We start from the raw sequence: 16798 nt of genomic DNA, 5'->3' as shown, positions 1-16798 counted from the left end.
ACTTGATTGCCTTGTACATCTTAGAATCAGATAAGAGAGCAGCACATTACCTTTCTAACGTAAGAAACAGCATCTTCCTCTGTGTACACCTCTGCACTGACTCCCCCTCTCCTGCGTCGGGCCTTCACCACTGGGTTGGGAGGAGGAGGGGAAATCTCATCATCATGAGAATCAGACTGGGAACTGGATTTCTGCCGAGCCAGTATTTGTTTGCATTCTTCCTGTAAGGCAAAAAGAGATACTGAAGCATCCCTTACCCATATACCTAACTTCCTGGATACACTTAACACACTCCTTTTTTATGACACTCAGCAATCCCTTCATTTCTACATTTGGATGACTGTTTATCAGCTTACGTATGCTTACATACCAAAGAAAATTAAATATTTGATGTGAGCAGTAGGAAGGACTAACATCAAATACAATCTATGTACAGGTACCATTACTCTGGTACTTGACCTGGCCGTCTCTTTCTTGCCTGTAATGGAAACCAATGCATTATAAACTGTAGACATTTCATTGCAGCTGCTCCTGGCTGAGAAGGGAAAAGAACAAGGCTCTTTCTGCTTACTCTCCAACATCACAGCTGTCATTTTCTCAGTTGGCTTCTGAAAGCTTTGAGCATTGCAGAGCAAGAGGAACTGACTTTGTACATATCTTTGTCTTTTGTACAGAGAACGTACCAGAAGTCACATGTCAATACATCAGATATGCTTCTTCTTGCTCAGCTTTGCCGGCTGCTATCACCAGAGAGAACAAAGAGGCTCCCTATCCAGAATTTCTGCCATTTAGCACATTTACAATCAATGGGACAATTTCCAAGCAAAAAAGATCCAAGGTAGGCTCCAGAGGGCTATGAAAGACGACGGCTGGCTTAGTACCAGCTGGCCAATAGAGAGGTTGCTCTCCAAATTCCACTCATGGCACAGAGAGTAGTACAGTAAGAAGGGAAATCCCCACAGAGGTAAGAACAGGAAACAGTACAGAAAATCTTAGAGAAAGGATGTCAGAGTTGTAAGACATTCTGTCAATTCATACACTGAATTATTTGACTTTTGAAGAGTGGAGACAAATAAGATTACTCATAATTATAGTATCTTCATGCACAAAACCTGCAAGTTATATGTTAAAAAGCTACTATTTAGCATTACTAGTGGTTTCATACGCATGTGGCCAATGCAAGCGGAAGTTTATGTCAGAGCCCCATTTCCTATTCTCCAGCCTTCTGGGACTCTAGGGAAAGCACACAGGAGTAAAATTCCCTTTGCATCACCCATGTCTAACAGCCAAAGTAAACAAGGCCTGTCTTTTCATTCCCAGTTTGGCATCCTGCTCACACCTCACCACACCACCTATCTCTTTGGTGCCCTCTTACCTTGTTCCTTCCAGCCTTCCTCGATCACGCTTAAGGCAGGAGAAATGGAAATGGGATGGACCATGCGTCCAGTCCCCAGCTTGTCTGACACAGGAAACTGAAGTAGATGTGCAGGAAAGACAGGAACAGCATAGGGAGGCAAACTGATCTGGGCAGCTGAAGTCCAGTAATTTGTTTGCTGTCATCTATTACATCTTCATACGCATACCCTCACTCTCATATAGCCTCAAGGTTATGTATATGAATGCTCATATAGTCAGCCGTTATCTGACTATTGACAAAGCAAGCCTAATATTTTTAAGAGAATTCAGATTAGCCAAGTTGCAGGCGACAGGCAAGAAAATGCAGTCATGTCTGTATTCCTAAGGCCTCAAGACACCCAATAAAATCAACAGCCTTTTGACAGCGACACCAGAAGCTGGCTGCTGTCTTATACAACCAATTTATGGTAAGACCTAACAGTTGGAGCTAACAAGTAGAGCCAGTAAAGGAGGAAGGACGAGGGAGTATCAGTGCTAGACGTGTGGCAAATTACCAACACAGCCAGTTGGTCTTATTGACACAGGAAATGAGTTATAGTTAACTCATCAGGTATGACACTAGAAGAGAGTGGTACAGAAAACTGGCACAAGTCTACAATTTTTAAGCTTGCAAGAAAAACAGATGATTAATATATGTTTTGCCATTGATGTTTACAAATGTCTGACAAATCCAGTCATGCCACTAGTCTCTTCTGGTCTTATTCCAGTTGCTTTCTGCACCATCACTGACACTGTCCCTGTTATTAACCTAAGCAGCCTTTTATAACGATCTTTGACGTATTACTGCTAGTTGAAATAAGTAAAAAGATAGTTATCTCCCATGCTGCATAATTCAAAGTAACAATTTACATACTCTTGTTTTAGTTAAAGGACTATTGAAATATTTAAGAGACAAACACAGAGATATGGTTTAGAGCGCTAACTAGAGATTTGGTTTTTCAAGATCCTGATCTGCCTCAAAGTGTCAGGTTCTCTCTCTTATCAATATTGATTTTAATCGGGAGTTACTATAATACTACTCTTGGGCCACAACACAGTTGAACTAGCTGCTGTACAACAGAAACCAAAGCTGACTTCAGATGTACTAAATCTTTATTGAAACTTCTTCATTTCCAATTCAAATTTCAATTAATAGCACTGAATATATAAGAAATGACTCAGCTAGATTTTCCTATTGTGTAAAAACTGCAAGTCCTCCTTAAGCATTGATCAACTTCTTCCCCACATGCAACTCCTATCTGACTGCCTCTAGCTTTCTTAATTACAATTATGCACTTGCAGAAATACAAACATTTAAAATAAAAGGATCTGTTTTCATTATATTTAGTACCTATTCATCAAAACCAAACCTGTGAGTAAAGAAATTCAAATAATATTACTGGACATTTCAGCTCATGCATCTCTTTGACAGTATAACACTCTCTGCTTACTCTAAGTTAAAACAACCAAATGCACCTTCATCATATGCTTAAGTAGGTAATGAAGACCTCTCTAGAAAGTAAGCAGTTGAAAGTATACTAAAAGGCAACTACTACAAGAGGCAATCAGATAACTATTTAATGGTATCTTGCACTCATATAGTTCTTTTTATACATGGTATATTTACTCATAGAGAAAACCAATAGCTTGCCCCATTTGAATATCAAACATACACTTTAATTTTTCAGTATACATGGTATAAAAGGCACTTCTAAAGAATTAATAATCTCCTCTGCCCCAGCACAGATTTATACAAGAAAGCTCAGAGAGATAAAATTAATATCACAAAGCATGCTCTTAAACCCAAATATCTTTCAAAGCCAAAAAGATATCAAAGGATTATAAAAGTGAGTTACCATATGATTCATTTTAAAAGGAAGTCTCTTCGCTACAAACTCCTTTTATATAAACAGCAGACAGTTGACTGGCTGGCTTTTCCATATGCCGCTATTTGTAGTCTAGGTAGGATTTCCATTACTGAACTAAAGAGTGCCTTTTGAAAATAAAAGCGTACACTATGTCCTGGGCTATGCTTTCAAAAAGACGTCTTCCATATATCCTGGGGAAACATAGCAAACATTTTAAAGGAGGAATGGACTCTCTTAAGAACAGTTCTTCAAACACTGATCTTCAGACATAGCTTGATGTGAACGCTTGTGCAGAACTCACTTTCAAGTAAACACCTCACCATCTTTTGTTGTCATGACAACAAGCTTTCTCACTCTCTAGTCAGATGGCACAGATAATTGACAACGGCACAGAAATCATATTTCCTAATCATGTCCACCTTAAAATGAGGCACTTCTCAGAAACTGAGACAACTGTGAAACAGTATGACTCTTCAGGGGCAAACCAAACCTTTCCTTCATACCAGTAACTGCAGTGGCTTCAGTGGAGCTGCTCCTGACTTGTGCAGTAAGGGCAGACTTGGCTCTCAAACTTGTATGGTCTGATTCAGTCATCCACACTTAAGCATCTAGTGCCATTTTGGATGACCTAGGGTCTCGCTTGGCTTTCAGCTACCTTTTCAGAAGGGTTTCACACAGTCCTGTGTCATATCTATCACCAGCAGGGGACATCTCACATAACTCAGGGAATCTTAAATGGCAGCAGAGGCTACGTGTTGGCAACTGAGTCAAACCTCCAAAGTCATTGCCGTGATCCCATACTATGATATAACAACACATCCACAATCTACAAACCAACATTGCAATATCGTAATAATACCTTATTTCACACATAAATAATCTAATCTTACTTCTATTAAAATCATCTTGCAACTGACCAAAAAGCTAGCTAAAGTCAAGGCTGTAAAAAAGTCTTTCCTGTGGTCTCTGTGGGAGACGGATTGTCAAACTGGAATGCCATGGTTGGCTCCAATGGGTAGGGTACTCAAGCCATAAATTAGAAAGGAAAAAAGATCTACCATCTTCGCCTCAAATTAAAAAAAAATAAATAAATACACCTGTAGTAACTGATTTATCCTTTGAATGTTCACTTCTGGCTAAGACATTTGTGCTACAAGAGGCTAGCGTACAAAACACAGGAATTTAGCAAGCTGTGTCTTCAGCGTATGGGATCATTTCCTTTCCTGATTAACATTTTTATGTGTTTTTAATGAGTTCAAATACTGCAAATGAAGCGGACACAATGGGGAGCAATTTTTCAGGTTTACAATTCCTTTCATACTACTGCTCAAGAGCACGCTTCCTGACTCGGAAGCTTTCTTCTCTGTTAGCTGGAGCATTTCCAAACAGAAATTCATTTTCAGTAGTTCCTCTCCCAGTCTCTCCTTTCAGGCTTTGTCTTCGTCTGGAAACTCACAACGCTGAAGTTTAAGGAACACCTGACAGGGCTCCAAAGCCCTGTATAGCTTTATAACAGCATTTCAAGAAGACTTTTCAAGAGCAAATCTGCCATTAGATATCACTGCTCACTATCTCTGCTCCCTACAATTTATTCACTGTGCTCAAAAAAGTCACAACACAAAGTGCACACTAAATGAAATATTTTCTCTTTTTTTCAAGCACGCTCATAAAGTTTGCTGACTGACAGGCTTGAATTCTACTTTCTATTTATTCAGAGATGATGAATAGCGTAGTTCGTACTTAAGTAACAAATCTCTCTTTGCACTGGAATTGACCCAGAGGAGACGTTTTCAGTATAGGAAGGCCTGTAACACCATCCCAACATTTTTGGAGACTGACACTACGAATTGTAACGACTAACAAAGGGAAACTATTCCATGCTGTTGGAAGCACAGAACTGACCAATTCCATCACTGAAAGCGAGAGAAATCTGGGAGGTCTTAATGCCTTTTCCAGTCTTGCCTTTGTCACAGTAGACAACTCTACTATCCTTTTGATCATTCAGGCTTGTAAGCCTAGACTTTTTACACAATCCTAACTATTGTTCCACTGCCTTCTGGATGTTCAATGCCATCTTTTCTTCCACAGCATCCCTAAGAAATATATTTAGCGTCCTCGCCCTCCTACTAATGTATTTATCCACTTCATAGTTATCTACCCCTTCCATTACTATTAGCGTCCTCTGTGGCCTCTCTGCAAGTCAGTTCATTCCCAATTTCAAGTGTAGGCAAAAGTCTCTTGCCAAAAATCCACCTATTCTTCTGCAGCTCTGGCTATATCACTCGCCTTCTTGAATCCCTTTACTGGCCTCTTTTTACCTCTTGCAACACGTTAACGCTTCTTGTCTTAGCCTTCATGTCTTGCAGTATCTCAGCCCAGTGCTACCTCTTCCCTACTTTCTTACATATGCCTCAGTATAAAGTGAGGTTATGTTACAAAACATAGACCCTATTTTTGATGCTTAAAAGCTTACATAATCATAGAGAACCATAGCCAACATTTCTGATTTTTAAAATACAAGCCAAATAACAATGTATGTATTCCTACCTTGTATAAGAAGAAACACGCCCACAGAAAAGCTCTATTTCTACTAGATACATATAATTTAAACTAAAATGCAAAAATATTACGCTGCTTTTTTCAGCAACAATCAGAACACCTAAGTTGCTTCACAGTTTTTAATAGCCAGATATATATATTGCCAACGCTCACTAAATATTTTTTATCCCAGCCTTGTAACACAGTCGTACCTTAATCCAGGGGAAATTTCACCTAACTCAGTGAGGCTTATTGCAGGTAAGAGGCAGAAATTGACCATTAGAGCATAGGAAGAGATAGTTAACACTTGAGCTTATCAGTAAACAGGGAATCATAAATGCCGGTATGCCATTTTGCTCCTCAAAATACTTCCATTGTGGAGGCTTCCTTAACATTTAGAAGCATACTGGTATCTTTGATCAAATATGCTACTGAAGGCAAGGATGCGTTCCCTACATCATTTCAGACTGGAAATTTGTCTTTGAAACAGCTCTACGTTTTTCACTCCTCAAGAAAATTCTGTTCAATTTGTACTGTGTTCTAAGAAAGAGAGTATAACTTCTTCCTCTCTCTTGACCTCTTTCATCCTCCTTCCCTCCACATACATTTCATTGTTACAGGAAAGACGGTTGTTTTTGAAACCTAAAATAACTTCTGTGTGTTATGCTTTGACTGATATAGTGAAATTAAGGCTCTATAGTAACTTGAACTGCATGCTCACACAAGAATCTATGTTTTGGCTTAACCTTTGGGTGGGATGCTCAGAGCTCATTAAATATTTTTTTCATTATAATTTTCTAGTACATCAAAATTAAACTATCTACAGAAATATGTTGATGTCAAGTCTCCCATAGCTCACTTTCTCAGTTCCCTGGTGTCTTGCTTAGGGGTTATTTGGAGCTGGCAGGCTGAGTTCCCCAGGAGCTACAGATCCTCAACAGCTTGAGCTTACAAAGCTCTCAGGGTGCAGCTCCAACACAGGCTGCCAAGCAGGCAGTCATAGGAGTCACAGACCGCAGCAGAGCGCAGAGAGAAGTAATAGTTCCACTGTCATTCAAAAATTTCAAAATCTAAGGTTCTTTGCTTAATTGGAATGAAGCCAATTCTGAAATAGTCTTAAATCCTCTGTGAAAACTGCAGTTCTCCACCCAGTCTTACTGGTGCCCATGTGGACATTTTCAACCCCCATTCTGTGTGCCAAATTAAAATGGATTCATTCAGCATAAAGAAGATATTTAAAAATAAAAGAGCCATCTTTTTCTACATTTAGCATAATATTAATGAAAAATTATTTGGAAGTAGCTAATTGCATCTATTTAACTTAAAAACAAAAGAAAAAGCAAAAGTCACCCTCATATCGGAAATACGTTTTGACTTGTATCATTTTTTACATAGCCTTTTTCCTTACTATCACTCCTATTTGGCATGCCCCGCAGTTTAAAATTATTACAGCGGGGAGAGTGACAAAGCTTGACCAGCTCTTCTCCTCAAAGTACCTTCTACAAATGAAAGGGAATAAAAGGAAATAATTTAAGATAGCTTAGTGTCTTTGAGAAAAGCTACTGCCTAGCCTTGGATAAGCAACTGGCTTAACTGAAAGGGTCAACAGTTCTCAGAACGCCTTGCCCAACGCACTGACTACAGCAAAACACAGAGAAAGAATTAGGATGAATTGCAGGCGCATGGTCACAACTTTCTCATCTCCCATAATCTAAAGTTTGGCCTTATATGAGGTGAGCTGTTATGTAGTCCAAGAGACTTCTCAAGAGCAAGCTAAATTAGAGAAGAACTTGCTGATCTACAGAGAAAAATTTGGGGCTAGATATTCAGCCACTTCTGGAATCACAGATTCCAATCGGGGAAAAATCAGCCAACAGAATCAAGGCTTGAGGGCCCCCAAATTGGTTTAAGAGCTAGGCACCTGACAGTCCTGGTAATCTGTTCGGGAGGTTAGAAAAGGCTGCAGTCAGCTACAGGCAGATACATACATGTGTTTGAAAGGATATACCTTTTCCTGACTGTAAAGGCCCATTAATATCAAGAGAAGAGGGGTAGGTTGTTCTGTTAAAGGCAAGGACCTTACTTTGGTGTTGTAGCTTAAATCAAGTCCTATACAGAGAGGAAGAAGAGTTTGAAAAAGGAATTGTAGTGGCATAGTTATCTACAAAGTCAGTGGTGACAGTGCTGGTAGCCAGGCTACCAGCAACTGCCCATGACAGAGAGCCGTTCCAGTACCTGAGCCGGCATTCTCAGCAGGCAGTCGTAACACTACCTTGTGCGAAGACGCTAAAAACAGGAAACTACATCTATTCTATGATTAGGCACCACTGATGTGATATGAACAGGTGGTGTTATTATTTTCATATAAACTGAGGATCTTTCTTGTGGTAACACTTACCCATGGTAGTAAAACCAGTCATACCTAGCCCATGCTTCAGCTTATTCTGGGACTAAAAAAGAAGCAGGGGTTTTCAGTTACAGTCAAAAATCTAGAGAATGATAAGGCACTGAATATTTTCAGGGCTACCAGGGTTTTTTAGTGGGTAAACGGAGTAGCTGCATCTTCAAAAGCATCAACTGTAAGTATTGCTAACTGAGTAGATTACCCCCGTACTGACCCTGTGTACTTAAGTTCTTCCCCAACATAATGTCATAAAGCATTATACTTTCTTCCTAAGTTACTCTGCATTCTCCTGAGTTCCAGCTATCACTTCTTCTTCTTCTTCTTTTTTTTTTTTTTTAAGAAAAACTTCTAGGGGCAAAAAAATAGTTATCTCATTGTAAATCAAAATACTGTCATCCTACTGAGTCTTCAACAAGACAAAATGAACTAACAGCACAGAGATGTGAGCTTGTGCTATAAATCTTAATGATGGTGAGTCGCATCTGAACATCCGCAAGCTGGCTATAAGCAAAGATCATGTGAATTTGAAATAATAACGTGAGCATGTGGCTCTCTACAGAAAAGGAAATAATACTTTTTAAGTCATTACATATTCTTTAATTGATGCTTACACCCTTAACATGCTAGATGTTAAGGGTGTAAGGTTCAGAGGTTTGCCCTGATAAACATTATTGTACACAATTCTACTCAGAAATGAGTTTGTACTTCAACCGACAGATGTTAAGCATCTGCAAACAGATGACACTGCCAATAGTTTTTCCAAATAAAGATTTAAATTCTCAGTTGTACAACACAACAACTCTTTTGCTAGGTGAGATCAAAGGTCCGCCTAGCCTTATATCCAATCTGCGTTAGTGGTCATTTCAGGAAAGAGGAACCTGTCAAGCAGAGTGATCCTTCCAGCTTCTAATAACCAATAGTTTAGGGCATTCCCAAAAGGGATGTTGTATTCTAACCACCGACTTTAATAGCTAACAATGAATGTTCCCTCCAGAAGTGTCTAATTCGTTCTAGAATCTGCACATAATTTGGGTCTCGACACTGTCCTGACAGTGAGGTCTGCAAATCCAATGCACCTGAAAGTATGTTTTTCATGACTGTTTGGGCTTTTTTTATTCTTAAAAACTGAGGTCCAACAGTTTCAATGGGTTGTAGCCAGTCATTCTGTTTGAGAAATGGAGAACAACTATTCCCTGACCTTATAGGCCTCTATCATACATTCCATTAATCCTCGTTTTTCTGCCTTAAGAGTCCCAGTTATTCCAATCTGTCCTCGTACAGAACCTCTGTCACCCCTCTCTGTAGCTGTTTTAACTGTTTGGAATAAGGTGACCAAACTATACAAAGTACACAGGAAAGTAGTGCACCGTAGCTTTACACAGGTGCATACAAATATTTTCTCTATCAATATCCTACTCCTTAAATTACAGCCACTTTTCCATTAGGAAATCAAATAGGTTCTAACAGAAAGAGATTTTCACTTCAAATACGCTGGTTATTACCGGCACAGTCCTGAACAAAGGGCGTGTTAAAAACAGTATGACACTTCTGAGAAAGAGAAATGAAAGCGCTGTCCATGAAGTGATTTGGCCACAACAGATTGTTCTTCCGAACAGAAGTGTGGTTTTAAACAAGCTTTCCCAAAGCTGATTACGGTCTAGTGAATTTTCTCATCAGATAGGGACTGATTAGCACAATTTTTAACTTTACACCAATTTGACAAGGCACTCCATTCATATATTTAAAGCTAAGTATGGACCTGTTTCTTTAAAGTCACTTATATGCTTAAAGATTAACATGTGATTAAGTATCCTGATGAATGCAAAACATGATAGCTTGAAATGAGAAACAAAGACTACATCTAGACGGAGTCAAGGAAGAAAATGACTGAGTTCCCTTCAAATTCCATCACTGCATTCCATTTTTGTCAGTTTTTGACTCTGAAGACTGGAAAGCTATTGGTACTTGAGGACACACAAAGCAAACGGAGTTCAATGACTCTCTCATGTGTCTGCACAAGTTCTTAAGAGCACAGTTTCAATTAGAACCAATTTTATTTCTCAGGAAAACCTTTGTTCTCTTTCCTCTTTCAAACTCTTTCTCTTAAACCTTTCCCGTAAATCTCCTATGTTTTGGAAAGCTTGCTCAAGGGGTCTTAAAGATTCAGCTATTTTTTCCTTTATCTGTTCCAAATCTAAAGCTGTCGACAACCATAACAATGCCTGAGGCCAACTACAGTAATCAGAGGCATGACTTCTTCACACAGAACGACCTGAGCTGATTTCAATCTAGCTCTCTTAGGTACTGGTATCAGTGAAGTGGCAGTAGTACAGCCTGCCTAAGCCTACCCAGAACCACAGACACACAGCAAGTGCAGCCAGTGCTCTCACCATTTCACTGCTATCAGCATCTGGGGTAGCTCAGGTATGTTCGCACATGCTTTAGCAGTATTTCTGACCACAGAGCAGACACCACCCAGCTGCCTTTCAAGCTTTAAAAGATAAAGGTTAATATGAAAAATATTTCTGTATCATACTGCTCTGTTAATGCATTTTTTAGATAGCTTTTCCTCTGTAGGTTTTTCTTCCCAACCATAACCTCTCTCCAGCTTATCTTAAAGGAATGAGTTACACTTACTCTAGAATGCACACACATAACAGTCACCTACACTTCTTCTAAGAATGAATTTCATTGTCCTGGCCTGGCTCTGGTGGAAGTTACTGATTGAAAAGGGTCTTTTTTTGATAAAATGTAATTACCGTTAGAGACTGTTTTTGCAGAAAAGCCTGATGCTCATATACTTTTGGTTCTGAAACCCTTCGTTTTAAATAAACTATAATTAACTATCCGTGAATAAATTTTCAGTGTATTACTGACTTTCTTTTCAGCACTGTTTACAGTAAAGCAGTCTTAAACCTGCCTTTACTTTTCTGCAGATCAAGTCTATGTGCAATTCTCTCTAATACCACAAGGTGGAGCTACCCAGATAATCTCATTTTGCACTATTTAGTTCCAAACAGTGAAGCCCAGGGTTTTCCAAAACTTACTTTCTGGACGGCACCTTAAGACATGCAGCACCAGCTTGGGTCCATAAAACCACTGCCAGTCCACAGCAATCCATGGCATTATGTTCAATAGCGCCAGATAACGCATCTTTTCTTATAAGTGCACAGGGCAATAAGAGGGAGCAGGAGAGCAATAACATCAGAAGGTACAGCAAAGACTACCTGGCTCAGCTATCAGCCAGGCACAAAAGCCACTGCGCTGAAATACAGTACATGCAAAGTAGCTTCAGCAAAAGATCAGGTAATGCCTAACAATGCACTATTGGCTCCTACTCCTTCCTTCCCTTTTGTGTTATTTTCTTTTAGTTCTACTCCTTACTAATAAATCATTTTTCTGATGAGCAGAATTATCGCCTAGCTTGGCAGGACAACCCCACCTTTGCTCACAGAATCATGGCACTAAATAGCCTGACACTAATGAAACTTTTTTCAGTCTCAGTATATTTGAAAATGTAAGGCTTGGCCTGTAAATTTCTTAGTGATAACTCTTTTACATAAGGTAAGAACTGGATATAAAAGATAGGCTCCCTGTTTTTTCTGCTATGTTTTCTTTAGTTCTCAAGTTCATAGGACTTGATTATAGCTGTTAAAATAATTCCAAAGTTTCTTAGCAAACTAATAGATATGCCCCCCTCCAAAAAAGCCATATCATTAAGGCAAAGATTTTCCCCACCTCCTCAACAAGTTCTGTATAGTCACGGGGAAATGTAAAACAAATTATTGAAAAGAATAACCTAAACTGTTTTCAAATCTGTTCCGTGTTCAATGGAACGTTAAAGATTTTTACAAAGTAACTGTTAATGTGATCAGAGTGGACGACTTTTTGAAGTTTGTATATCACTGCATATGAAAACTGATTTTTTAACTGCAGTTTCAGAATACAGAAATTTAGGCTGATTCCCAACAAGTAATTTCATCTTAAGACATGCAGGTCCTGACAGTATTAACCGAACAGGAAAACATCTATTAAGGATCTTCTAACAATTATTTTCAAAGTTATGTTTTTTAATATGATATTTGATACAAAAAAAGTTTCTTTCCAACCTTGACTTTTCCCTAAGTAGTAACTGAAAACCATGATTACAGAATCAAATAACAAACTTTAATCTTTAGTACTTTGTTCCCAAGTAGTTATTCATGTTCTCACTTTAAGTCCCCTCTCAGACTCTTTCTATAGTATGAAATAAAAAAGGGCCCAGCCACAGGCTTGAATACTAGCCCAAGACAGTCCACATCTCTTAAGTATTAGCTTATTCCCTGGCTCTGTTTTGCTCCCTCCATAACAAACCTGTTCTTAATGCGCTAGCCCTCAGAACTCCTGACTGAGGCCAGTCAGTGTCTTGAGGTCAGGGGTTAGTCCCTGGCCCTTTTTCGTTTAGCAGTACAGATGCAGGCTGAAGGCAATGAACTTAACTCTGATGTCATCAGAAAAAGTAAGGTTGGTAGTATTTATGATCTTGTCTGACCTTTCATATGACAATAAATTTTGCTTTTCAGAGTTTATTTCATATTTTATGAGATGCAGAAAGAATTAGCAAAACGAAATATACCTTTTTTTAAATTCATCTCTGAGGTAGCTCCATTAAATTGGTGTTGTTGTGTATTGAGCTCTACGTATTTTCCATAAGCTCCTTTTTAATTATTTGAGAACTATCCCTCAGTTCACCTCTGAACCGCCCACATGACTTTTTGATAGCTACATTGTTATTCTGCTGGTCTCTTCAGCAAAACTCTGTTGTCTATTTTAATGAGTTTGGAAAATAACCCAAAATATCATACTTTGGCAGAAAAAAAAATCAGGACTCTGTTTAGAAAATTGTGCTTAAACCCAAACATTTTCGCTCCTCTCCCTATATAAGATAAAATGAATGGACATGCATCATGCTAACTATGAGCATGTCATATCAAGGTACTGCTCATTCCTATACAAAAAAACCTGTAACAAACAATTATTAAACTCTCAATTCCATCAAGACAAATTTAAGATTCTTCAGAGGACTATCTTTGATAAGAGTCTTCTAAAAATGGGATTAAACATATTGAAAGAATTTCTCTACCTTTATAAGCCAATCAAAATGCAGAAATCCCCCAAATTTGAATAATTAAACCTTGATTCTACAAGTAGCCTCTGAAAACTCACTGATTTCCTCCAATATCCTAAAGTCTGCAGATTCACAAGGCTTAGCTCTCTGGCTGTTCTACAGCAGTTAGTGGCAAGATTGCTCCCTTCCATACGAAGCATGATATTCACTGAATTTGTTGTCTTGGGACTGGCTGTTTCTCAACATCTCCTTTTGTTTTGAGACACACGATAGGCATTGGCTTGCATGTTTGCACCCTGATCAATATTCTAGTATAGAATACTGATATCTGCTCTTCTTTGACAGATAAAAGGAGACTGTAGGAACAAATATCATTTCTCAAGGGTAGGAACAGAAAAAGGAAATTGAACAGATTTCATTCTCGTGGAATGGGCCTTGGCTTTCAGAAGTTTAGCAGAACTGAAAGGCTTGTTTCTTTTTTTTAAATAATGAGCATTACAATTCAAAAAGTATTGTACTTCCTACCCCTCCTTGGTCTTCTAGATGTTCTTATTTTTTAAGTTTCCAGAATAACGTTTGTAGTTTTTGATAGCTACACAAATTTGGCATACGCTAGCCTATATAAAAAAAATATATCTGAAAAACAGACAACTAGAGATGTATACACTGTTTATATTACCTGTAACATATCACCTGCATGTACTGCTCACTTACTATTATTGTTCTTGCTCTATCCTTACAAAATTCTGTCTCTAAAAGGAAAATATTTAAACTACATGAAACTTAGATCTTAAGCCTACAAACTTCAGGTGCTTCCTTCAAGAATGCAAATAATCCTCTTCTTAATTTAAGTACATGAATAAAATCTCTAATATCAACTGAGGTCTCGTATAACTAACAACTTGCAGCCCTGTGCTCTCATTTGCCTATCGAGAGAAATTCTATCCCTAGAGAAAAGTTGTGCCCATGCAACACACTCTTCCTGATAGTTTCAAAAAAAAGACATCAATACATTTCAGTGAGGACTTGGCTGAGAACGTTTTAAAACATGTTTTCTCCTCTACCCTGCTTTTGCAGACAGTCATGGCATAAGAAGTCTCTCTAAACACATCTCTTGTTGGAAGGAGCCTAGGATAGACAAGAGAGACAGGCAAGACTGGTAAAATTAAGCAGCAAACTGTTCCAATGCTTTTCCAAACTTGCTGGTTCCCTAACTTTATTCAACTTTAGGGGCAAGAGAAAACCGTATCACCTGACATTGAAATGAAAAGGGAACAGCATCTTTTGCTCCTGTAGGCAGGTTCTTCCTACAGATGAGAGTTCAGGACACTATGTATCATAATTCAAAACATGCTTTTAACTCTTTGTGTCATTTTTAAAAAATGCAGTCTGAGGACAAATTACAATCCTTGTGCTAGACACAAGAATTCTATATTATATCTAATATTAGAGCATACATCAGCAAATAAAGGATTGGGTTTTTCTCTGATAGCCTCTATTTTTTTAACAGTAGCTTGCTAATTTAAAGTTTTAAAGGAAAAAGGTACCAACATATTTGAAACTTTTTAAACCATCTTTTCAGTCTAAAAACAGAAAACTATAAGTCACCTGAAAATCACTGACCTTTTCTAATTTTTCGAAGTGTTCTCTGAGGAATTTCATGGGTCGGTCTGGCTTTGCTATGCAAAGATTTACAATGCACTCTTTTAGAATCTGTTGGATGTTGTGCTTCTGAACATAAAGTTCACATCCCTTCAGGCTCTCATCTTCTTCCACATTGCAGGAAGAAGCAGCAGCCATCTTCAGGCTTGTAAACACAAAACAAACCCAGGTAAGAAAATGGTGCAAGAAAGAGAAAAGAGACAAACCTCAAATCCGTTACCAGAGAACTCTGAAAGAAATAAGGTGTTTTAATATTGCCTGTTGGCCATTCAAGAGCTATCAATTCCTGACATTTTAATATTCTGGGACTTGTACGTGGCAATACTGAACCATGTCATCTTTGTAAGAGCAACACATAAGTATAAATAGAGCATTTTAATTACTAGACTTTGGAAATAACGGTGCAGTTTATCGTACAGAGCCATGAGTTTCAAAGACAGTCATTAAATGCCCGCTCAAAGCCTTGTGTTTCTATCCAGCTGTAGACTGCCTCCCCTTCACCAGAAACCTAGATTTCTGTAACACCAGAAGGATTTGGGGCTCGGGTAAGTTGTAGCACCTCCCCGTTTAAAAACGAACCACCCTTCCCCATCCCTACCGTGGCAGGGAAGGAGGGGGCAGATCTGCGCCAAAGGTCAGTGCGGTAATTGAGGAAAAACCCTCTCTAATTCCGCCGGCGAGCTTGTGACCGCTCACTGCGGAACACAAAGGCATGTTTATGGCGACGACGCTTACTGCCGAATAGCTTCTACTCTCGCTTAAAGCCGGTTATTTCCAACGTCTCCCAGCTCTTCCCCCCTCTTCCCCTTCAGGGCACCCCGGGTATCTGCTGGCAGCATTCAGGGGTGTCTCAGGGCAATTTAAACCGCAGAGGAGCGCGGAGGGGCGGGCGGCAGCGCCGCAGCATCCCCCGGGCAGGCCGGGGAAATCCTCCTCCTCCTCCTCCCAGCGGTTCCCCGCAAGGGACTTTCTGGAGCCTGCCCGGCTCGGGGCAGGGCTGCGCGGGGGCCCCGGGAGGCCGCAGAGGCGCCCTCGGCCGCGGCTGCCGGCCTGAGGCAGAGCATCCCCCCCCGGGCGCCGCGGGGAGCCGCCGGCCGGGCAGCCCCCGCCGGGCTCCGCGCCCAGCCGAGCCCCAGCCCTTGCTGGAGAGCAGCTGGGAAGGCGCGGGAGGGAGCGGCGAAGGGAAGCGGGGTCGGGAGCCGAACCGGGGGGGCTGTGGGGGAGGAGGGGGCCGGATAAATACCTGCGTCGCTGGAGCAGGGAGAGCAGCAGCGGCGGCAGCGGCTCCTCTCGCCTTCCCTTATGGAGGAAGGGGGAGGAAGGGGGGGGGGGTTCCCAGTATCCGCAGTGCCGCCGCCGCCTCCTCCCCTCGCTGCCGGCGCTGCCTCCCCGCCCGCCCGCCCGCGCCGGGGCAGCCGCGGGGACCCCTTCCCGCCCGCACCCCCCGCAGCTCCCACACAGAGGCACCGGCACCGCCGCGGCTCGCCCGCAGGAAGTCGCGGCTGCTGTCACTCAGCCGCAGGCTCTGCCTTCCCCGCCGCCTCCTCAGGAAAGCCGGCCCGGCCCGGCCCGGTAGAGCCAGCCGGCGTCGCGACATGGCCGCCGCGGCGCCGCGACATGGCGGCGGGGGCGCGCGGGAAGGGGGGCTGCGGGCTGGCGTCCCTCGGCCCAAACGCCTCGGAGCCCCCGGCCCGGCCCGGCCGGTGAGCCGGGGCGCGTCGGCTGCGAGGCCTCTTGCAGCCCCGCTGCTCTGGGCTGGCTGGAGCTGCGGTGCCGGGCGCCTTCACCGCCTGCCCCCGGGCCCTCGGCGCGGCCTCAGGCTCC

The 16798-nt window shown here is 41.1% G+C and overlaps 1 protein-coding gene across 2 annotated transcripts in view; it reads right to left on the bottom strand.

Moving 5' to 3' along the window:
• PRKAR1B (protein kinase cAMP-dependent type I regulatory subunit beta) overlaps positions 1–16588 on the bottom strand; it is a 106667-nt gene extending 90079 nt beyond the window's left edge. Inside the window, exons 1-3 of one of the 2 annotated variants that reach the window (XM_068909058.1) lie at positions 16442–16588; positions 14936–15119; positions 51–221 (exon numbers count right to left, since the gene is read on the bottom strand). In XM_068909058.1, coding sequence (XP_068765159.1) covers positions 51–221; positions 14936–15112 — 348 coding nt within the window. In that variant the 5' untranslated portion in view covers positions 15113–15119; positions 16442–16588. Of the gene's footprint in view, positions 1–50; positions 222–14935; positions 15120–16217; positions 16372–16441 lie in introns of those variants that run through there. The other variant, XM_068909057.1, reaches the window with a different exon arrangement.
• Between the last annotated feature and the right edge of the window lie 210 nt (positions 16589–16798).

The sequence above is a fragment of the Struthio camelus genome, chromosome 15, assembly GCF_040807025.1.
Source record: "Struthio camelus isolate bStrCam1 chromosome 15, bStrCam1.hap1, whole genome shotgun sequence".
Lineage (NCBI taxonomy): Eukaryota > Metazoa > Chordata > Aves > Struthioniformes > Struthionidae > Struthio > Struthio camelus.
The sequence above is the reverse complement of the archived record's forward strand: the minus strand, read 5'-3'. Positions and strand labels throughout refer to the sequence as shown.